The sequence below is a fragment of the Fukomys damarensis genome, unplaced genomic scaffold (assembly GCF_012274545.1).
Source record: "Fukomys damarensis isolate Sample0158 unplaced genomic scaffold, DMR_v1.0_HiC HiC_scaffold_37, whole genome shotgun sequence".
Lineage (NCBI taxonomy): Eukaryota > Metazoa > Chordata > Mammalia > Rodentia > Bathyergidae > Fukomys > Fukomys damarensis.
The window spans coordinates 49444869-49469221 of record NW_022900949.1 but is presented as its reverse complement, the minus strand read 5'-3'; the positions used below and the strand labels follow the sequence as shown (position 1 = coordinate 49469221).

The following is a 24353-nucleotide window of genomic DNA, read 5'->3' as shown; positions in this document are numbered from 1 at the left end:
AACTGTCATTGAGCAGTGTGAGCCAGGTTATGAGCTACCATCTTGGCATTTTGTACTTCCCTGCCAGTTTTTATAGTCTTTCCCAAGCTTTACCCTCCAGTTGTTCTGCGGCTTCTAAACCTGTATGTCTAATCTCTGTGTCTTTCTGAACTTGATACATGGATCCTTTATACATCCAGCTGTCTACTAGGTGTTATTCTCAAAAGAGTGTGTATTAACATGAACTCACCTTTCTCACTGTCTTGGTTCTCCCTACTTCAGTCAGCAGCACCATCATCATCTACTCAAAGGTAGAAATCCCCTTATCCCAATTAACTTTCCTCTTCTTCTCCCCTCTCCCAACCCTGTAAAATTTAGCTGATCTCTTAGGCCCACCAGACACAGCTCTGCTTCTTCCTCCTTACTACTGCTACTTAGTTTGGGCATCATACTTTTTTGCTTGGATTATTACAGTAGTTTTCTAGTAACTGGTCTTGCCTTTGCTCTTGCTACATACCTTTTGCTACTGCCATACTAGGCTGCTTATCATGGTAGAATGGGTTGTGGTCTTGGGACTTAATACTAGTGTGTGTGTGTGTGTGTTTTGAGACAGGGTCTCACTATGTAGTTTAGACTGACTTGGAACTCACTATGCAGCCCAGGCTGGGTTGTGGTCTTGGGACTTAATACTAGTGTGTGTGTGTGTGTGTGTGTGTGTGTGTGTGTGTTTTGAGACAGGGTCTCACTATGTAGTTTAGACTGACTTGGAACTCACTATGCAGCCCAGGCTGGTCTCGAACTTACAGGATCCTCCTGCCTTAGCCTCCTTAGTGCTGGGATTGCAGGCATGCACCACCACGCCCAGCACTACTGTATATTTTTCAATGGCTTTTTACTCTTCCTTTTGGGTAACTCATGTTCATCTTTTTATCTGAGATGTCACTAAAAATATTCCTGATTGCTTGCACTCCTCAGTCACCCTCTTTTATTTAGATGTCTGTAATGGCTTCCTTATTTGTTTCTCTTATTATACCTCCATTAATCTAGCAGAATAACTTTCAAAAGTGAGATTATATGACTTTCTTGCTTTAGCAGCTTTCTCAAGCTCTATCTCTCTCTCTCACTCTCTAACTGTATTTCCCTCTGTTAGATACTCTAGATATAATAGCTTTAAAATTTTTTCAGGATGTTTATTTGCTTTAGAACCAGTGCACATATTTCCTGTTTTCTTTAGGACATTTTTGTTTTTGATGTTTGTATTGCTTTTCAACCTGTTAAATCTTATCACTTCCTTATGGAATTCTTCCCTCTGCATTCTTGAGATGTAGCTTCCCCCTCTATTATTGGCTCCTTCATAATTATATAATTAAATGTCTTTTACCACTGGACTGTAAAGTATACACTTTGTAACTAATTTCCTTGGGCTAGAGTAGAGTAACTGGCACATGACCTAATGCTTTCATGAAACAAGCTGTTGGAGAAAAGTAGAATCTAGTAAAATGGTGAAGGTGCAGAACTCATGTTAGAGTCACTTGAGTCAGATCTGCAAGTCTTAATCATCCTGTCTCCAGAAACTCATGAGAACATGAAGTATGTTATCTGACTCCTAGGTGACCCCTCGTGGGTTTAGGTATAGGTCATTGGGATTCTTCAGGGTTCAAGTGAAGACTTCTTATGAAGTGTTTTCTGATTGACCATTTTTGAATAAGCAGAAGGGTCAAGGTTGAGGCAGAACTCACAGGTTCTCAGTCTACTAGAAATCACAGATAGCAAACTAAAATTCCAGTCCTTAACACAATATTATAAGCATGAAGGGAAGAAATGGGTTGTGTAATTCTTCCAGCAATATCACTGCATTTAGAAACCTGCTTCCCTGAGTAAGCAAATGAGCAATGACTGGTACATATGTGGTGTGACCAAACAGCTTCAGGGGCTGTCTGGGATTTTGGCTGGATTCCAATTTTTGGCACTCTCACTTTTTTGTTGTTGGTTTTTTGACACAGGGTCTCACTAAGTAGTTGAGACTGACCTGGAACTCACTATGTAGCCCCAGCTGTTCTTGAACTCACAGTGATCCTCCTGCCTCAGCCTCCCAAGAGCTGGGATTACATGCCACCATGCCCGGCTTGGTACTCACTTTTTACAGAGACTAAGGGATAAATATTTGATTCAGGGCTTGTCTTGGGAAAGGTAAGACATGGTGGCTATATGCTCAGAATAAAATGTTAAATGGCCTTTTAATTTGTATTTTTAAAATTTTATAATACTTCAGAAATAGAAGTGTGTGACTTTTACTTTCATATATTTAAAAATATATTCTGGCCATTTATATAAAATGAATTAAATGATATCTTCTAGAATTTGCATATTTGGTTCACTGAACTTCCTTATTCCATCCAGTGTCTAGAAAAATCTTTTGTTCCAACTCTTTAAGTTTCCTAATATATTCCACTACCACTTCCCTGCCTCAGAAAGCTGACCTCACTTTTAAAAAAATTTTTATTTTCAGAGATGGGTCTTGCTATCTAGGCCAGGCTGGCCTTGAACTCACAATACTCCTGCCTCCGCCTCCTTGAGTGCCGAGATTACAGTGTGGGATGCTATGCTTGCATTTCACTTGTTTTTTTATTGGGTACCAGGGATCAAACTCAGGACCAAATCCCGGCCCTGCACTTCACTTTTGATGGCTGAGGATCTCTTGTAGTTTCCCAGGGTTACAAATGGTCAGCTGTTAATTCTTATTGCTGATGTAGATAGCATAAGAACTAGGACTAAATATATTCTAATTTTGAGCTTGAAGGAAACACAGAGTTTCATGAATTTTTCTATTGCGAGGCTGAGGCAGGAGGATCACAGTTCCAGGCCAGCCTGAACTACAAAGCGAGACCCTGTCTCAAAAGCCCCCTACCCCACCTTTTTTAATTGTCAAGCACTAAGCCTGGTATAGAATAGGTATTAGTAATCTGCTGAAACAAAACTGGGCTGATCTGAGTCTGGAAGAAAAGAAAGCTTATTATTAGCTTCAAGTCCACATAAAGGCTCTGTTTTTTTAGCACTGTATATTAATGACTCAATATTCTTTCTGTAAGAGTATAACTTAACTTTGGAATTTGCCTGTCTCTCTCTCTCTCTCTCTCTCTCTCTCTCTCTGCCTATATCTCACTACACAAACATTAAACCCCCACGTCTCTGTTCTGCTGAAATCTCCTACCTCACTGATGGTAGGGCTTTGGACTAATGTTTAACACTCACAGACTACATTCCTTAGGACTGCTTGGAGGAGTTTCTAGCTGGCCAACTTTGTCTATTGTACCTTATTTTCCAGTACTGATGAAAATGAAATTTTACAAAGAGTAATTTGTGTAAGTTTATATTTTATAAAGGAAAAAGCTGCCATTAAAACATTTCTTACAAACTCTAAATGTCCCAAAACAGGGAAATTGATGTGAATTACTACTTGAGAGAGTATGACTAAAGCATTAAAACTCTTACTTTTGGACATACTAGTAACATTAAGCATCCAAAACAAAAACAAAAACAAAAAAACCCCAGCTGGGCATGGTGTCTCATGCCTGTAATCCCGGCACTTGGGAGACTGAGGCAGGAGAATCGCTGTGAGTTCAAGACCAGCCTGGGCTACATAGTTCCAGGTCAGTCTCAACTACATAGTGAGACTCTGTCTCAAAAACAAAAAACAAAAAACAAACAAAAAAACCATAACAAGGCATAAATTCTGGCTCTGTTACTAAATAGTGATTTTTAATCTTTCCATTTTCTATTTTTGTTTTAGCAAGCTTATGTTTTTCTACTAATCATAGATTCCCAGAACAAAAAAGAAAATTGTGTTTAATCTGGGTTACTCAAATGTGAAACTGTTAGTGAAATACCAGAATAAATCTCAACTAAAAATCTGAAGTGGTCAAGAATTAGTCATTATCAGAAAAGTTTAATATAAAATCTCAACTAAAAATCTGAAGCCATCAAGTATTAGTTACAGTGTCAGAAAAGCTTGTTTCTAATCATTGCTGGTCTGTTTGAGACAGTAACATGGAAGACTCTTTGGCATGCTTTCATTAATTTCATGGAGTTTTTAACCTTATTGTAGAAACTACTAAGCATGTTAATTATAGATAATGGCATCATCACTTATTATCTTTGCATGTGACATATTAGTTGAATAGGTTTAAGAAACTAGGAGCCTTGTCTTTTGGGCTTTCTCTATGGCCATTCATTCCCCAGGTTGAATTTATACAAATGCTATCATATGCCGTGAGCTGGATGTGCTAATTTTTGCATTTGCAGCTTTGCACCTATGGAGACCTTACTCCTCCTGCACCTGAGCTCTGATATCATTTTTAGGTTATTTATTGAAGGCACCACACAAGTACCAGCTTTTAAACAGGAGGTACAAGCAGCACAAAAGCTACCTGAGATTGTGGTTAGATAGTAAAGCAGATGATGAATTTTAAGTTTGATTTTGGGAGGTTACATCATCTGGGCTTCTGCAGATAATTTTGTAGCAGGGGTGGCTGCTGGAGGTATTGCTGTTTTCTGTGCTGTTCTGTAAACAATGAAGAACTCCTACTCCCTAACAGTCTGCCAGGTGATGGGATTACAGGACTACAAAAAAGTTCTTTTGGCTCTGAGGAGCCTATCATCTAGTATGATAAACGGCTCCATTTAAGGGGGCACTTAATATGCTAGCTGCCCTTGGACACATTTTATACATCATCTCTAATTCTCAGTAAAATTCCTGCTAGTCACACAACAAATATTTGCATGTACGGACCATGTGCCATGTATGGTGCCCTGGGAATGAAAGTAAGGCAGGTGTGGAATGCTATTATAGCTGGTTAAAGTATTTTGGACAGGTTAAGTAATTGTGGTGAAGATCACAGAAGTGGTAATAAAAAGTAGCCATTGTTTATTCATTAAAACATATGCCAAAGGACTTAATATCATGTACACTCTTATTAAATCCTTAAAACAGCTTGGTGTGGCAGGTGATACTCCCCCTCAACTCCCAGTACACTAAGCTACACCCTTAACCCCCACCCCCTTTGAAACATTCTAAATTTTGAGATAGTCTCTCACTAAGCCTCTTAAATTTGCCCATGTTGGGCTCAAAATTGTGATCGTCCTGCCTTAGTCTCTCTGGGTGCTGGGATTACTGGTGAGGTGGTGGTGATTTAGGTTTGCCCAAGACTAAATTTCATGCTTGTTACCCATGACGTTACATAATGCATTTCTTCTTACATAGGGAGTAGCTGTGTGCCAGGTGTTTTGCATATCCCAGATCATCAAACCATCTTGGAAGGTAGTTGCTGATATCTTCTGAAACTGAGCCTCAGGAGTCAGGTAACTGCCCAGCTGGTGAATAGACCAAATCTGTCTGCCTCCTAAGACTCTCATCTCTATAGTGCCAATATTTGAGTCTGGAAATTTTCTGTTTGCCATTTATACTCACCTTGACTTATGTGCAATACCCTCATGAGATGAAGCCCTAGGTGGTGTGAACTTAGGCTGTGGGGATCTTCTCTCATGATCTTTTACTTGTACTCCTATCTGTATCCCTTGCCTCTATGTAGCTTTCTATGCACACTGGAATCTTATAAAGCTATTTTGCTTGAACCAATTATTTATTGTTAGCTGTCACTAGATTTTCATTTTTATTCAAACATAAGTGCATAAATATGATTTCTGTAAATCAGATTATTTATTTGTATATAAGTATCACTTTCCATAGTGAAAAATCAGGCTGTCCCTTGGGTGGTAGACTTTTTTTTTTTTGAGACAGGGTCTTACTATATATAGTTTAGGCTGTCCTTGAACTTGCAGTACTCCTCCTGCCTCAGCCTAACGAGTGCTGGGATTACAGGTGTGTGGGGGGGCACATTTTAGGTGAAGATTTTTATATTCTAATTCTTCTACAGGGAATGTTTATCACCTATGTAAGCAGATAAAGGAGGGAAAAAAAGCTTTTCTTGTTTATTAAAGTAATAAATATTGATTATATGAATCTTATGTTATAGAACAGTATAAAAAACCCAAATTACTTGGAACCTTACTGCCCAGAATCAGTCACTGTTAATGTTTTTGTGTACCATCTTTTAGTTTGTGTGCATACATACAAATTTTTTGTGTGGTACTGGGGACTGAATCCATGCTCAGCAAGGACTGATTCTGAGCTACAATTCTAGCTCCTTTTTTATTCTGACAAAGGGTCTTGATCATTATAAGGGTCTTCCCTCCTACTGCCATTAGAGAACATGCATGTGGCTTGTTCTCATTTGCTCACAGTTACTAGTTACAAATGTTCTCACAATAGCTGTTGACAGTGGAAGGAAAAGAAGTATTCTGCCCACACCCATGGGACATCCCATTCAGATTGTTTAAATATAATGTACACGATTCTATAAGGCAAAAGCATCTTCCTCAAATGACTGGAATTAAACATACTATATGCCATGCGTCCCTGATTTTTACTGCAGCTTCTGTGTAGCACCTATGTGAATGGTGTGCCACTGTGGCAATTACACAATGAGGACACATGTTTTTTAAGCTATCTGTAGCTGTAGTCTCATCCCTGATTCTCAATATGCCTGCTTCCTGAAATGCCATCACATGCATTCATCCTGTCCCTCCAAAACTATTCTACTGGGACTCTGGAACTCTTCCTATGAAAACAGAAATTCCTACAATCCTGCTAGCTTCCTCAAACACTTTTTAAACTAAACAAATGGATGATGAAGTACCTTCTACAGCTCTCTCAAGTAGAGAATCTTTATTCTTAACATAATAAAAAATAATAGCCAATAATAATATTTATTGTGTACTTTTATGTACAAGTAGTACAATACTGTACAGGAGTTTATTTCATGAATTTAAGTCACCTAAGTATTACAAAAATCTTGTGAGTTAGAAAAAAATTTTCTGAGTTAGGTAATTTTGTTCACATCTTACAGAAGTGAAACTGAGACAGTGAGATTAAATAAATTTCTTAAGGCCACAGAGACATGAAGCCAGCAATGGAATCTAGGCAATATTCTCATTTTAGGTAGCTATGTGGGGCTGGAGTTCTCTACTGCCATGCTCTACAAAAGTTTTTCCAAATTTAAAGATCCAATTCAAAAATGGGCATCTGAGATGAACAGACATTTCTCAAAGAAGTAGAAATAGCAAATAAACATATGGAAAAATGTTCAACATCATTGGTCATTTAAGAGATGCAAATAAATGAAAACAACATTGAGATTCTACCTCACCCCAGAAAGAATGGCTGCTATCATGAAGTCAACCAGTAACAAATGCTGGCAGGGCTGTGGTGAAAGAGGAGCCCTGCTCCACTGCTGGTGGGAGTGCAGACTGGTGCGACCACTGTGGAAATCAGTATGGAGATACCTCAAAGAACTAGAACTGGAGGTCCCATTTGACCCTGCTACCCCCCTACTGAGTATCTTCCCCAAAGAAATGAAAGAATCATGACATATGCATGCCCAGGTTCATAGCAGCACAATTCGTGATAGTTAAAACTTTGAAACAGCCCAACTGCCCATCAACAGAAGACTGCATAAAGAAAATGTAGTTTTTTAAATAAAATGGAGTACTACTCAGCCATAAAGAATGATAAGTTAGAGACATTTATAGCTAAATGGATGCACACTGATGCAATATTCTTAAGTAATATAAATAGGACACATATAAATACCGAATGGTTTCTCTAGTGTGGGAAACAAAGTGTAAATAAGGACTAAAAGGTATAATAGATAATGTGAAATAGGAAGAAAAGGGAAGTGTGAAGGATAGAGAAAAGGAAATAAGGGAATGGAATATGACAACAGGAAAAAATGGAAACAAAGTTTCTGTAAATAGGGAGGGGTGGATGGGGTTGAAGGGAGGGCAAGGGAACGAAAAAAAAAAAAGGAACCAAGATAGATTATGTAAAGGTACAAATTTCCAAAGATGAATGTCATTATATTGTATACCTAAAATGTACCAATTAAAAAAAAAAGTTCTTCCAGTATCTTAAAAACCCAGCCTGTGTACCAGCTGTGGTAGTGCACATCTATATCCCAGGAGGCTGAAGGAGGAGGATCACTGTGAGTCTGAGGCCAGCCTGGGCTACACAGTGAGTTCAAGTCCAATTCATTAAAGATATTGATACCTCAGAATATTCCTTTCCTTCTCTATTCTTGCTATTAGCTCAGGAAAAGTAAATGTTTTCTAAATGGACAGTGTGTACGTCACTGTTTTAATGGTTCTTTTGACTAAAGAACTTCTTCATAGCATTTTTACCAATCCTTTATAATTGATCACTGAAGAATTTCATTTCCAAAATCACAAACATTCCTCTTATGAAAATTTCCTTTTACCCACTTGAGTCCCCAACAGTTCTTCAATCACTTAAAAGCATTCAGCACCATTAACCTCTTCATTTTCTTCTAAAATATCAGACTCCTTTTGACAGATAGTATAATCTTCCATTTTAATCATTTTGTTCCTAATACACTAACATTCTTTTTTTCAATTTGTTCTTTCAAAGCCTCCACCTAGAATCCAATAATCCATGTGTCCCGTTTCTGTGCATAGTGAGCTGACACTTTAGCAATAATAAGTATTCTGTTTAAGGTCATCTTTAATTTCTGTCAGCACTACTTTGAAGCTTTTAGTTGTATGTATGATAGATAGTTCTTTTATTGTATCCTAATTACTCTTGATGTGATTTGAATATATTTTAATTCAGTTTCATTATTAGACTATTCATTCCTTGGATATGGAACTACTACAGTATAATTTCTGTATACTGAGATTGTGTTCTGAGACTATGCTAACTCAAATTGTTCTGACATCTTTCATGTAATTCCTTGTATTGTCTCTGTACAGGTCATATCTTCTATATATAAGGCAGTTTTATTTCTTCTTTCAAACTTTTTTATTCCCAGTACTGGGACTGAACACAGGGCCTTCCACCTGCCAGGCAAGTAATCTACCGCTGAGGTATGTTCCCAACTCTTTTTAAAAATTACATGTTGAGACAAGGTCTTGGTGAGTGTCCCAGACTGGCCTTCAATCCTGTCTCAGCCTCCTGAGTAACTGGGATTACAGGTGTGTACCATCATGCCTGGCTCAGATTGTCTTTTTTTTTTTTTGTCTTAGTGCACTCGATAGGACCTTCAGGTATAATGCTAATTAGAAATGGATAGGTACAGAAACATCTTTGCCTGGTTCCCTATCTTGGAGAGAAAGCATTCAGTTTTTCACCATGACTATTTTAACTAGACATATCCTCTATCTGGTTGAAGATGATTACTTCTATCCTTACTTGGGTGAGAATTACTGTGATTGGATATTGGATTTTTGTTAACGATCATACTTTTTTTTTTTTTTGAGTCAGTGTCTCACTATGTAGCTCAGGCTGGCCTTGAACTTGTGACAATCCTTTTGCTTCAGCCTCCTGAGTGCTGCCACAGGTGTGTGCCACTACACCTAGTCTAATCATACTTTTTGATTGTTTATTTGACTAATATGTGGCATTACATTAATTGGTTTCAGATCTTTAGCCTTCCATTCCTGGAATAAATCTCACTTAGTCATAGTGTATAACCTTTCAGTAGGTCGATAAGCTTTGATGTGCTAATACTTTTTAGGCAGTTTGTATTGATGTTCATGAACAATACTGTGGGAGACCTGGCTGAGAAGTGAATGCTTAAACTGTGAGGCAAAAATACACAGGCTCTGTGAAGAGTTAATGGTTAAACGGGGGGCAAAAGCACAGACTGTGAGAAGTGAATGGTTAAATCAGTTTAGATTAGTGGGCATGTTGTGTCTGGCTGCAGTCCTCCTTCCCCAAGAAAACTGCCTGCCCTCAAGATAGCTTCTTGCTCAAACTGCTTTTTTCTCTCTTATACTGATATTCTAAATAAAAGCCTGAGAGTTTGAAGCTTTGGTGCTACTTTCAGGGGTCTGCCTAACTCTGGCTTCTTTCTGCTGAAATGGCTACTCTGGGCTCCTGGTGACTGAACGAAGTCTCATCTCCAAGTAAACATTCATTCTCTATGCTGCCATGGTTGAACAATGCAACATGACACTGGTTTATAGTTTTCATTTCTTGGGATGTCTTTGCCTTTATTTGGTATCAGGGTAATACTGGCTCTATAAATGAGTACAGAATAATTCCCTTTATTATTTTTTTAAAGTATTTGTGAAAGATTGGTACTATTTTATTCCCCTTAAATATTATACGGAATTTATCAGTAAAGTCGTCTGGTCCTGGACTTTTCTTGTGGGGAAGACTTTTAATAACCAATTTAGAATCTTTACTTGACATAGGTCCACTCTGATTTCCATTTCTTCTTGAGTCAATTTTGGTAATTTGAATTTTTCTAGGATTCTGTCCCATTTCATGTAAGGTGTGACATGTAATGAAGTAATGCTTTTTATAATACTTCCTTATAGTTCTTTAAACTTCTGCAGTGTCTACTGTGATGCTACTTCCTGCCTTTAGACTTTCTTTCTCTCTCTCTCCCTCCTTGATATAGTAAAAGAATCTTTCCAAAGAACTAACTTTTGGTTTCATTTATTCTTTCACATGGTTTTCTATTTTATGGATTTCTACTGCAATTTATTATTTCCTTCTTATTTACTCTTCTTTTTCTAGCTTAAGGGAGCTTAGTTATTGATGTTAGACCTTTTAAATCCATAATTTTTTTTTTTTGTGGTACCGGGGTTCGAATCATAAATATTTCTTTAAGAACTGCTTTTAGCCAGGTATGGTAGTACATGACTGTAACACCAGCACTTGGGAGAAAGAGGCAGGACTGCTTCAAGTTTGAGGTCAGGGTGAACCATCTCCTGAGTTCAAGGTCAGCCAGAATTACACAGGGAGACCCTGTCTCAAAAAACAAACAAACAAAAACCCAAAAAACCAAAAATAAACCATAACAAAAAGAAACAGCTGCTTTTACTGCATCTTATATATTTTCATGATGTTTTATTTTCATTAATTTCAAGATAAGTTTTAATTTCTCTGTGGGTTTTGGTATGTGGGGTTAAGACAGGGTCTCACTATATAGCCCAGGCTGGCCTTGACCTCACTATGCAGCACAGGCTAGTCATCCTCCTGCTTTAGCCTCTCAAGTGATGGGATTACATAGGTATGCACCCACCATGCCTGCTGTGGGTTTCTCTCTATGCCTGTCTTTCCTGTGGTTTTTAATTTGACCCATGAGTCTTAAGAATCTGTTAATAACCAAATATTTTGGGATTCACAGATTTGTTACTGATTTCCAATTTAATTGCATTTTAGTCAGACAGCATGTTTTATATTACTGCAATATGTTTGAATTTATGTAATTTTTTTTTGTGTGTGTGGGTACTGGAGACTGAACTTGGGACCTTGTGTATGCAGGGCAGGTGGTAGAACCACTGAGTTAAATCCACCAGCTCTAATATCTTGTTTACTGGCCTAACATATGGAGAAGTTACATGTGAACTTGTAAAAAGTAAATATTTTTATGGTTTTTGTGAAGTGTTCTCTAGCATTAAATAAAATACACTATATTAAGTCTTCTGTATCCTGTCTATAGTTGTTCCATCAATTACTGAATGAAGAGTGCTGAAATCTCCAACTGTAACCGTTGATTTTAAAATTTTATTTCAGAAATATTGTGGCTCTATATTTAAAATTGTCAAATGTGGCTAGTGCATTTTAATATTTGTAAAAAGTAAATTTTTTTCTCTTATTGAGTTTATTGGTACATTTTAGGTATACAGTACAGTTACATTCATTATTGGGATCTTGTACCTTTACATGACAGGTCTTGGTTCTCATTTTTTCCCCGTATCCCTGCCCTCCCCATTTACAAACACTTTATTTCCATTTTTCATTTTCTCATATTTTTTTCTTTTCCCTTATTACCTTACCCCTACCCTTCCCACTTTCCCTACACCTTTAGCCCTTTTCTTTCTATTTCACATTGTCAATTATATCATTAGGATCTTATGTACTATTATAGTTTTTCACACCAATACTATTCGGTATTGTAAAAAGTAATTTTTATGTTTGTTTCCCGGGTGAAATTCCTGTGTGTTGGCTGTTTTAGAATTGGGGTGGTGGTGTATGCCTATAATCCTAGCCAAAAAAATAAATAAATAAAGGGAATTGGGCAATGTTTATCTTTTTATTATTGATGAATTCTATTTATAAACAAATTATACTGGTCATATCATGCAACCCAGTTTGTGATACAGAATTTGTCATTTAAACAATGTATTCAAATATATTAATTTCCTTATAAATATCTCCCATTATTTCTTTGCTTCTGAAGTCTATTTATTACTATGCACACACTAGTTTAATACCCACTTTTTTCACTTCACCACATAAAAGTAACATTTCACTGACTAACCTTTTCCTGATACATTTAAGTAAGATGACATATTTATCATATAGAATTGTCAAAATATTTTTAACATCTCTAGATTGCTTATAATACAAAATAAATGCTATATCAATACTTTCAGGAATGATAAGACAAAAGTCAGTACATATTCAGTATACATTTTTCCCAGACATTTTGAATACATGGTTGAATCCACAGATGCAGAATCCAAGGATATAGGTCACTAACTTGCTATGCCTAATTTTTTTTTGTCATGAATGCTATACTGGGTTTAATACTATGGGTTTGCCACTTTCTCTGTCCATAGCTTTGTTCCTTTTCAAAATTTGCTGCTACTTCTGTGTCTTCCACAGTATATTCAGGGGATTTTATTAAACTTATTATTATTTGGGGGGGTACTACGGATCAAACTCAGGACTGTATGCTTGCGAGGCAGGTGGTGGCACCACTGAGATAAATCCCCAGCTCTCCCTGTAACACTTTTAACTGGTTATTTCTTAGAGATGGAATTAATATCCTTTATTTATTAAGGAGGTAGTAGTCTTAGTTGATTTAGTTTAGTTTTGTTTTTTAATAAAGGAAGAAATTTATTTGGTGGTGAAGGTAAGAGGAAAGAGAGAGAAACATGGCAGATAGCTACTCTGGACGAGTGGGAAATACCCAAAAGGTAAATACTCTAGTCTGCTTAGTTTTAAGAGTAATTTTTTCAAGCTGGCCCAGCAGTATGTATAGGTAATCCTAGCTACTTGGGAGTCTAAGGCAGGAGAATCATTTGAACTTAGGAATTCAAGACCAGGCTATGTGATATAGTGAGACCCTGATTTGAAAGTTTTTCATTTTACTTTTATTCTTCTAGGAACTGACCTTAACATTTTTAAGACAGCCACCGTTAAAGAAATATAACTTGATTAGTATCTGTAGCATCTATTTAATGAAGAACCAATACTGCTCCAAACCTTTCACTCTCTTATGTTAACAGTATCTGTATTCCATACTTTCTCATTCTAAAAATAAATTTTACTACTTTCATTGCTCACAATTGCTTTTTTTGTGTATGCTGAGGATTGAACCCATGGCCTTGCACATATTGAGCATACACTCTACTACTGAGCTACACTCCTAGCCCATGACTGTTCTGTTATACCACTGTTTCCTCTAGGATCTATTTACCTTCTCTGCTTAGTATTTATTTTAGAAATTATTATTACTTTTTTTCATTCAGAGCCTTGCCATATAGTTCAGGCTATATGGTTCAGGCTGGCTTTGAACTGACTATGTAGCCGCCCAGGCTGGCTTCAAACTTTCAGTGATCCTCTTGCCTCAGCCTTCCTAGTGCTAGGATTACAGGCATATGCTGCCCTGTTGGCTATTTAACTTCTTGAGGAAGCATACCATCTAATATTTCTTTCAGATATGGTCTGTGGGAGGTAAATGAACTTTCTGCCTATCTGAAACTCCAAACATGTCTTAATTTGGCCTTCACATTTCAGTAGGTGGAGAATTCTCAGTTCAAATTTATTCTCTACAATACTTAAGTAATATTGTTTCATTCTTTTTTGTTGATTCTGGTAGGTTTTCAGTTCTTTGTTTTTTGTGTTCTGTATTTTCACTCTAAATGTTGAAGTCAATAAATTAGAGCCTCTAGGCCAAAATTGGCTTGTCACCTGTTTTGGTACAACCTATGTTCTAAGAATACTTTTATCTTTTTAAATTGAAAAAAAGGACAGGTGTGGTGATGCAGGCCTGTAACTCCAGCACTCAGAGGGAAGCTGAGGAAGGAGGACTGCTGTGAGTTCAAGGGCATCCTGGGCTACACAGTGAGACCCTGTCTCAAAAAACCAACCCCCTCCCCAAACCAAACAAAAATCCAATGACAAAAAATTTTTTAAAAATATCAAAGTATTTTGTGATGTGAAAAATGATATGAAATTATTATCTCAATATCTTGAGTGTAATTAATTGCACTGTCATGGATACCTTGATTTCCTGAATGGATTCAAAACATTTACCTTTCATGATCATTTTGACTTTTGAGATAAAGCAGAAGTCACACAGCACCAGACCTGGTGAATATCATTGAGGACACACTGTAATGTTTTTATGAGTCTGCCTGTCTGCTGGATAACATGTGACAGAAGCATTCATTATTGTTTTGATCACATCTTGGAAAGACACAAAAGGGCACTTCTAGAAGTGCTTTAGAAAAGTGGCAAGAACAATGGAATAAGTGTGTTTGAAGAGAGGGGTAGTACTTTGAAAATTAATGACTGTGCCACTTGCATATTTTTTGATCAGCTCTTATATTTATAACCTAGTTAAAAAGAATTACTCATTCCTGATTCTGTGTATCTGTTATGGCTTGTGTCTAGATGTCCCCCAAAGCCTCATGTAGTTATCAGGGGGGTTTCAGAAGTGGCAGGATCCAGAGTGTGTGATACTGGGATCAAGCATGTGGTTATTAAATGAGTCCACTGATTAGTTAGGTATAGATAAGCAACCATGCCCCACATGAGAGAACAGACCTGAAATGAAGGAGCAGCACCCTGCCCCAAGGGGAGTACAGCATGGGGAAGCAGAGGCTGAGAATAACTAACCAACCCTATTCTGGATGAAGACAACACCTTGGGATGGAAGGGAGCAACCAGAGCCCATGATTGTCAACTTTAAGTCCAAAAGCCTACTCGAACCCCTGCCTTGCAGTCCACATCCAGCAGAGAACCTAGGACTGAATGCATTCCCCATCTACCAACAGAAGCAAGGACAAACCTGGGCTTGAACAATAACCACAGTCTGGGGGAACAAACGGGCTTCTAGGGAAAGGAAGACATCTCAAAGACCCACAGGCCCTAAAGCTAGGTACAGAAAATTGAGTCTGGCTGGATCCCAACACGCAGATTATAGAAACCACTCATTCAAATAACAATGGAACTTTTTTCTTTAACTCAATTGTTTTGATTTTCCTGTTCTGTATTATTTTTATCATTTCTTCATTGGGTTTTTTTTGGGGTCGGGTTTTTCTCCCACTTTATTTTTTTCTTTTTTCATTTTTTCCCTTTTCAACTGTTTTATTCCCCTCCCTTTCTGTCTTTCTTCCTCATTGCTTTTGCTATCTTTCTTTCTTTCCAGCAACTGTTCTCTATCATCATAATTTCCTTTTGATTTTTTTTTGGTACCAGGGATTGAACTCGGGACCATGTGCTTGCGAACACCCTTTTACTCCTGTACTGAATCCCCATCTTAATCTCCTCTCCACCTCATAGTCCATCAATTAACTTTTTAAATTTTTCTTTTTTTAAATTCTCTATTTCCCCACCCCTCCACCTTTACTAGTATAACTATTCAACTTCATACATTTCTAGATGAATATTAACTTTATGCTAATGTTGAATACCATGCCATTGTTAGTAGAGGTAAAGCTGTTCCATTTATAGTTGATCAATATATGTATTGTCTCAGTGTTCATACTATAATTATAGATCTCTTTTCTATGGACAAGGGTGGTACTTTAGTGGTCCTTAGGGTTTGTCAATATTCAATTTGTATTTAATGTTATAACTGATGTTGATTTTGCTACTACAGTTAAGGTGTCATAGCTATTGCCATTAATTGATTTTCTTGAGATGCCAATATCTAGATTGCCTGAGGGTCATTGACAATGCGGTGGCCCATTCTGGGAGAACTTGGTATTGGGCCAACCTGTAAATGGAGGTGGCTGGATTCTGGGACAGAAGCAGAGGCCCATAATTAGCCATGCACAGAGAATACCACTGAAAAGTAGACATCATTAAACAGGGCTCCATACTAGAAACAAAACTTTCCCCTATCATAAACCCACAAGTCTCAGCACAAAACAAACAAAAATAGAAACATGGGGCTGGGAATTTAGCTCAGTGGTTCCACCACCTGCCTCACAAGCGTAAGGTCCTGAGTTTGATCCCTGGTACCAAAAATAAAAATAAAAACAAAACAAAACAAAACAAATTAAAACATGAAGCCAGGCATAGTAGCACATCTCTATAATCCCAGCACTGAGGAGGCTAAGGAAAGATGACTGCTGCAAGTTCAAGACCAGCCTGGGCTACACCAAAGCCAGTCTGAACTACACAGTAAGACCCTGTCTCAAAAAAACCAACCACTCAATGGAACCACCAACCAGCAAACAAACAAAAAAACAAAAAAGAAACATCAGAAGGTGAGCCAACAAAATGTCTCTAAAAATTGCCAACTCCCCCAAAGCTGATCCACTGCGCATCAGAGGGGAGGAAACCAAAGCCTCACACCCAAATTATCTGAAATAGTACAAGGGGAGATAATAAAACAGTTTAATAGGCAATTGGAAATATTACAGAAGATATAAGTAACAAGATATTGTGCCAATTTAACAAAATCATTAGTAAGTTTAAAGATAGTAATAAAAAGCTAGCAAAGCTAAATAATGTAAGACATGCATGACCTGCACAGAAAAGGATTAGAGTACATAAAAGGGCTCCAAATAAAAATTCAGGAGATTTAAAAATTCTGTTCAATGTATGGGGAACAGAAGTAACCAGTGTGAGGACAGAGTCTTAGAACTAGAAGACAGGGCTGCTGTCAGTGCCCAATTAATGAGATACTTTAAAAAAACAACAAAAGAACATGAAAAATGGACATAACAGCTCCTAGATGGCACAAAGAATAATCATCTAAGATTATGTAGAATTAGTGAAAAAAACAGGAGACAGCATAAACAACACAAAAACTCAGTTTACTATAATAGCTGAAAAGTTAGCTATGCGTGGTGGTGCACACCTGTAATCCTAGCACTCAGGAGGCTGAGCAGGAGGATCACTGAGTTCAAGACCAGCCTGGGCCATGTTCAAGGACAGCCTCAAGTACATAGTGAGACTGTGTCTCCAAAACCAAATGACCAACCAACCAATGAAAAAAACAAAAACAAACACCTGAAAGCTTTCCAACTAAGGTGAAAGAATTTAACATAGGGATAAGTGAAGCATACAGAACCCCAAATAACCATGATCAGAAAAGATACATCATAGTCAAAATATTGGAAGTCCAACACAAGAACAGAATCTTAAAAACAGAGAAAAGTAAGAATTAATGAATCTAAGAGTTGGTTCTTTGAAAGAATAAACAAAATGGAAAAACTTGTAGCCAATCCAACAAAAAAAAGAAAAAGAAAAAAAAAAAGAGAGAAGACTCAAATCAATGCAAACAGAAAAAAGAAAAAAAAAAGAAAAAAAGAAAAAAGAAAAAAAAAAGGTGAAATCACAATGGACATTACCAAAATAGAAAAAACATCATTAACATTACATAATAAATCTGTATGCTAACACAGTGGAGAATTCAAAAGAAATTTATTCCTAGATATATATGAATTATCAAAAATGAGCCAGGAATATTAAAAAGCTCTGAATAATCTAGTAACAGTCAATGAAATTAAAGCAGTAATAAATAACTGACCAAAAAAACCAAAAAACCAAAAAACAAAAAACTAACTAAAAAAGCCCATACCAGATGGGTTCAGTGTTGAATTCTACAAAAACATAAGGGAAATTCTAACATCAATTCTCCTCAAGCTTTTTAATGAAATTGAAATAGAGTACTTTCAAGTCTTTCCAGGGAGCTACCATTACTGTGATTCTAAAATCAGACAAAGATCCAACCAAAAAAAGAACATGGACCAATCTCTTTAATGAATATAGATGCAAAAATCTTCAACAAGATACTGGCAAACAGAACGCAATGAATTATCACAAAGATCCTATATCATGACCAAAAGGTCTTCATTCCAAAGATACAGGGATGGTGCAACATATACAAATCAATAAATGTAATACATTGCATAAATAGAAACGGGTGAAAATTACATTATTATTTCAACACACAAAAAAAGCCTTAGACAAAAAACCCAACAACCTTTAATGATAAAAATACTGAAGATAATAGATGTAGAGGGACTTTATTTCAATCTGATAAAAGCCAATTATGACAAAACCTACTTCCAACATCATATTAAACGGGGAAAAATAGACACCTTTCCCTCTAAAATAAGGAATATAAGGATGTCTTCTATCACTACTCCTATTCAATACAGTATATACTTGATAGCAAGATCAATTAGGCAAGAAAATGAAATAAAAGGGATATAACAGGAAAGGAAAAAGTCATTATCATTATCTGCAGATGACATCTCTATAAAGATCTCAAATAATTCACTTAAAAACTCTCAGAATATAATCAAATTCAGTAATGTAGCAGGATGCAAAATCAACACACAAAAATTAACAGCATTTCTGTACACTAATAATAAACTCACTGAGAAAGAATTAGGGAAAAAAATACCATTCACAATGGCACTAAGGAAAATTAAATACTTAAGAATTAATCTAACTAAGGAAGTAAAATACCTCTACAACAAAAACTACAGTACTCTGAAAAAGGAAATTGAAGAGGACATCAGACAATGGAAAGCTATCCCCTATGCTTTGATAAGCAGAAGCAATATAGTCATAATGGTCATACTTTCAAAATTTATGTACAGATCTAACACAATCCCAATAAAAATTCCAACAGCATTTTTCACAGAACTAGAGACAACAATCCTAGAATATATATATATATATGGAACCAGAAGAATCCCAGAGTAACAAAAGCAATTTTGGGTAGAAAAGAGCAAGGAGGAGGCATCACATACAATTCCACATTTGAAATTATATTAAAGCTTTGTGATAAATACAGCATGGTTCTGGCACAAAGGTAATCAAGAGAAGAATGAAACAGAATCAAGGATGCAGAAACAACCCTAAGTAGACCGAACTATTTCATCTTTGCCAGAACAGCCAAAAGCACACAATGGAGGAAAGATAACCTCTTTAATAAAAGGTATTGGGAAAACTAGCCATCCACATTCAGAGGAATGAATCTAGATATATATTTCTCACCATGTACTAAACTAAAATCAAAATTGATCAAAGAAATAAATGTTAAACCAGAAACAACCTACTGGAAAACAGGTAAAACTCTTGAAGTCATAGGTGTAGGCAAGGCAAGGACTTTTGGAACAGAACCCTGTTGCACAGGAAGTAGTACCAAGAATCAAGAAATAGTGTCATATCAAACTAAAAAGATTTTCCCCAGCAAAAGAAACAACCAAAGAGTGAATTGACAACCTATAAAATGTGAAAAAAAAATTTTTGCTAGCAATTCTTCAGACAGGACTTATTATCTAGATTATATAAAGAACTCAAAAATATCAAGGCCCCTTAAAATAAAAGACCCAATAAAAAATGGGCAAGTGACATGAATAGACATTTCACAGAGGAAGTACATGAAGAAATGCTCAACACTGCTGGCCATTAGAGAAATACAAACTAAAACAACACTGAAATTCCATCTTACCCCACAGAGAATAGCTATCATCAAGAAATCAAATAATAACAAATGCTGGAGGGGCTGTGGGAAAAAGGAACCTACCTACACTGTTGAGATTGGAATGTAAACTAACACAACCACTATGGAAATTGGAGAGTCCCCAAAAACTAAAACCAAGGCCAGGGATTTGGCTCAGTGGTTCAACTGCCTGCCTTACAAACGCAAGTGCAAGGGCCCAAGTTTGATCCCAAAACAAACACCAGAAATTCCATTTGACCCAGTTATTCTTCTTCCAGGTCTCTTCCTAAAAGAGTTAAAGACAGCATATGATAGAGATATATGTGTATCCATGTTTATAGCAGCACAATTCATAATAGTTAAATCTTGGTTGCAGCCCCTATATCCATCAACAGATGAATAGATAAAGAAAATGTGGTATTCGCAAAACATAGGGTATTACTCTGCCATAAAGGGATAGACCTGAATCATTTGTAGGAAAATAGATGAACCTTGAGACCATAGTATTAAATAAAATAAATCAGACACACAAGCTTAAGTACTACATCTTTTAAAATATGGAAACCCGGAGTAAAAATAAAGAGCAAAATAAAGGACAGATAATAGGAAGTAGGGAGATACATCTTCTTAGCAGGGTAGAGGATCAAGAGACGGAGGGAGACAAGGGGTAAGGGATGAAAAAAAGGAATTGAGATGTGTTAAATACATGTACCAACTGCACACAAGGAATGTAAACATCATGTACTACAAACATATTCCACCCCCCAAAAAAACCCGAAAACGGGGATCAAGGTATGGGGGGGTAGGGAGGGGAAAATGGAAATGGGGTGAACAAAAGGAATGGAGATGTGTTATGTACATGTACCAACTTCCCAGGAGTATTTTAAGTACAGTATGGTATACAAGTGTGGCATTTTCACTAGCATCTCCCTTGGGTGGATTGCTCCAAATTAGCAAAATCCCACTATCAGTGAACATCACAGGTTCTACCAGGTACCCCTTTCTACACAACGACTGTCTTTGGGTTCTGCTGATGGTTTTATCTTGTCCCATTAGGCCTAGGCATGGAAATGACACCCCACTGTTGCTTGTTTTGGGTGTCTACATCATTGTTTGGTTTCTCTGAAACTTTCTTTTTTTTAATTGAGTTTAATGGTACATTTTAGATGTACAGTACAGCTACATTCATTATTGGGATCTTGTACCTTTACATGACAGGTCTTGGTTCTCATTTTTTCCCCTTACCCCTGCCCGCCCTTCACTCCCTCCTCCCCTCTCCCTTTACAAACACTTCATTTCCATTTTTTCATTTTCTCATATTTTTTTCTTTTCTCTTATTACCTTTCCCCTACCCTTCCCACTTTCTCTACACTTTTAGTCCTTTTCTTCCTATTTCACATTGTCAATTATATCATTAGGATCTTATGTACTATTATAGCTTTTCACATCAGAGAAACTATTTGGTATTTACACATGTGTGACTTGCTTATTTCACTTAAGAGTATATCCTCAATATGTATACATTTTCCTATGAATGAATCTAATTTCTCATTCTTCATGGCTGAGCAGTATTCTATTTTATAGAAAAACCACATCTTCTTTGTCCAGTTCTCTGAAACTTTCAAGTCTTTGCAAACTCTTTACAGATACCTAGTTTGAGGTTGCTTATCTGTTTGCTACAGTTCTAGGGATTTGTCCTATACATATATAATGGCATGTATATAGGATGATTTGTTTTAACAGAATAACTTCTAATATATACAAAGTGTTGGAAATATAATGTCAACAGGGGACTGCAAAATAACAGTATGACTATACTTAGAATATTATGCAGTTATAAAAAATGAATCATTAGATACATCTATGGGATAATCTCAAATATATTATTAAGTAGAAAAAGCAAGGTACCAAATGATGAAGTACTGTGTGCTCTGTTTGAGTGAAAAAAAATGTATATGCATTTGTATACACAGAGAGAGTGAGTCTTTGGTATTTCCAAGAAAATAATACTAGCTACTCCTGGGGAAAACTAGGTAGTAATAAACTTTTTATTATTTATTCTTTTATTTTTCTGGTTCACATGAATGGATTATATCCATGGTACAGGGTTAACTGAGAACCTTAGAGAAATAAGGACTAAGGAAGAATTAGTGGAATTACTAAAGGAAACACTGGAAAATGATGGAAAAAGCCAGCATATTATAAAACTGCTGAAAAGTGCCAACCAGTGAAATTCTTGAATAATTTAATTTCTTAACTTGATATTTTTATGGAATTTTTTTCCTACAGTATAAATTACACAGTTACTTCTTATTCAGAATTACATGCACAAAATCATACATGATAAAAATTTATTTTAAACATGATCACTTTATTATTAAAAGGTGCTTTGGTTCCTTTATCTAGAGGGTTTATTGGTATCGCTAAAGTAGCAGCATGACTGGCCCATGATCTTGGTTTGCATAAAGACGTGACTTATTAAAGGAAATGGGGCATGAGAATACTGTCAGGAAATCAGTGAAGAAGTGGGGAGAAAACTGCTAGAAGTATTTATTTATTTGGGTACCAGGGATCAAACTCAGGACCTTCTGCTTGTGAGGCAGGTGGCAGAACCACTGAGCTAAATCCCCAGGCCTAGAAATACTCATTTAACGAATAGTTAAATCATTTTTATGTTACTCAAAAGTGTAAAACATAGAAAGGCACTTTTAAAAGGTGGTTTTCGTACTCCTGACACAGGAACACCTATTAAAAAGTTCTACAAGACATAGGATAGTTCACTCACCCTTCCTGGAACTGTGCTTGGGCAGATTCCTCAGCAACAAGAGTCTCGTACTCCTCTGCAGCAAACCTGTCCCAGTCTGAGGGCTCAGGCCCATCATTCTCAACATCCTGATTACAAAGAGGACAGGCATAGGAAACCAGTCAGCAAAGACAAAGAACTGGAGTAGGTCATCACAAACATACACTGCTGACAAAACCTACTGAAAGTGCTTCAACATGTTAAAAGAGGTGCTAAGGTACACTGCTGTGGGTGATTTCCTACACTTCAAATCACAAACTTAAAACAAAGTGTTTTGCAGCTAGATTTTTCCTATGTCCAGAGACTTTCTTTGTATTGGGGGTCAAACCCTGAGGTTCTTTACCTTTGAGCTACATTCCCCGCCCACTTTTTAATTTTTATTTATATTTTTGTACCAGGGATTGAACTCAGGTCCTTGTGCTTGTGAGGCAGGCAGCAGAACTACTGAGTTAAGTCCCCAGCCCTTTATCTTTATTTTTAAATTGTGAGACAAGTATTTTCATATACTCAGTATCTCTTCAATACAGTGTTGAGAATTTATTGAACACATTCTATTATTTTTCACATATCTGAACAAATATAGATTAATTGCTACTTCATATAAAGTAAAAATTAAAAGCAAAATATAAAACAAAAATAAATGAAGGGTATAAAGGCTATATATTTTCATACCTTTAAACATACGGGCAGTGCCTTGGATTATAAGTTCCAGGCAAAATGTTCTTCCAAGTTGAGAATAAGTATGGTCCTAGGCCTTAGGGTTATGCCTAGAAATATTGAATCATAGGCCACACAATGGTTTCTTGCTGTATTTAATCAATTTTAAGGCCCACCCCTCCCTTTAATATACCTGGAATTGCCATGCATTTCAGACTTTCAATTGTCAGGGATGTATGTCTATCTACCTATCTATCTTTTTTTGGCTTAGAGATATACAAAATAATGGAGCCTGTTTTATTTAAGGAAATGTAGGTGGGTACCTGTTTGTAATCCCAGCACTCAGGAGGCTGAGGAAGGAAGATCATTGTGAGTTTGAGAGCAGCATGGGCTACATATTCAGTTCAAGGCAAGGCCGGCCTGAACTACGTGAAGAAACCATATCAAAAAATCAAGTATTTTTAAAAAAATGAAATATAATGTTAAATTGGGCGTGGTGGTGCACGCCTCTAATCCTAGCACTTGGGAGGCTGAGGCAGGAGGATCGCTATGAGTTTGAGATCAGTCTGGACTACATAGTGAGTTTCAGGTCAGTCTCGACTACATAGTGAGACCCTGTCTCAAAAAAAAAAAAAAAAAAAGGAAGAAATATAATATTGACTTTAACCGGAAATAATCTACCTTGAAATTCCTCGAGGTCAGCTGCAGAGCACTTGTTCTTAGGAAGTTACCATCACATTCTTACTGTTATTTAGGTCAAACAATTTTGCAACATGTGGAAGAAAAAGAGAACACTGCAAAAGCTTCTTGAAGTTGTCCTGTCACTCAAGTGAAATAGTTCCATCTTAACAACATAATTTTTAAACTAGGGATTGGAAGTAGCAAGTAGTAATACTGTTTAGGTTTAGACATGGATATTTAAAATTTTTTTTTCTCAGTACCAGGGATTAAACTCAAGACCTTGTACTTATAGGTGGGTGTGGTACTGCTGAACTACATCCCTGGCCCCATTTTTGGTTTTTTGAGACAAGGTCTTGCTATGTAGCCCATGCTAGCCTTGAACTCATGGCGATCCCCCTGCCTCAGCCTCTGGTGCACCTCCATTACCAGCTGGACGTGGAATA

General features: G+C 36.8%; 1 protein-coding gene across 2 annotated transcripts in view; it reads right to left on the bottom strand.

Moving 5' to 3' along the window:
• Positions 1 to 24353, bottom strand: part of Ppp2r3a (protein phosphatase 2 regulatory subunit B''alpha) — a 145825-nt gene that overhangs the window by 3037 nt on the left and 118435 nt on the right. For both annotated transcript variants that reach the window (XM_010625509.3, XM_019207668.2), the window contains one exon: positions 22555 to 22661. In XM_010625509.3, coding sequence (XP_010623811.1) covers positions 22555 to 22661 — 107 coding nt within the window. The remainder of the gene's footprint in view (positions 1 to 22554; positions 22662 to 24353) is intronic.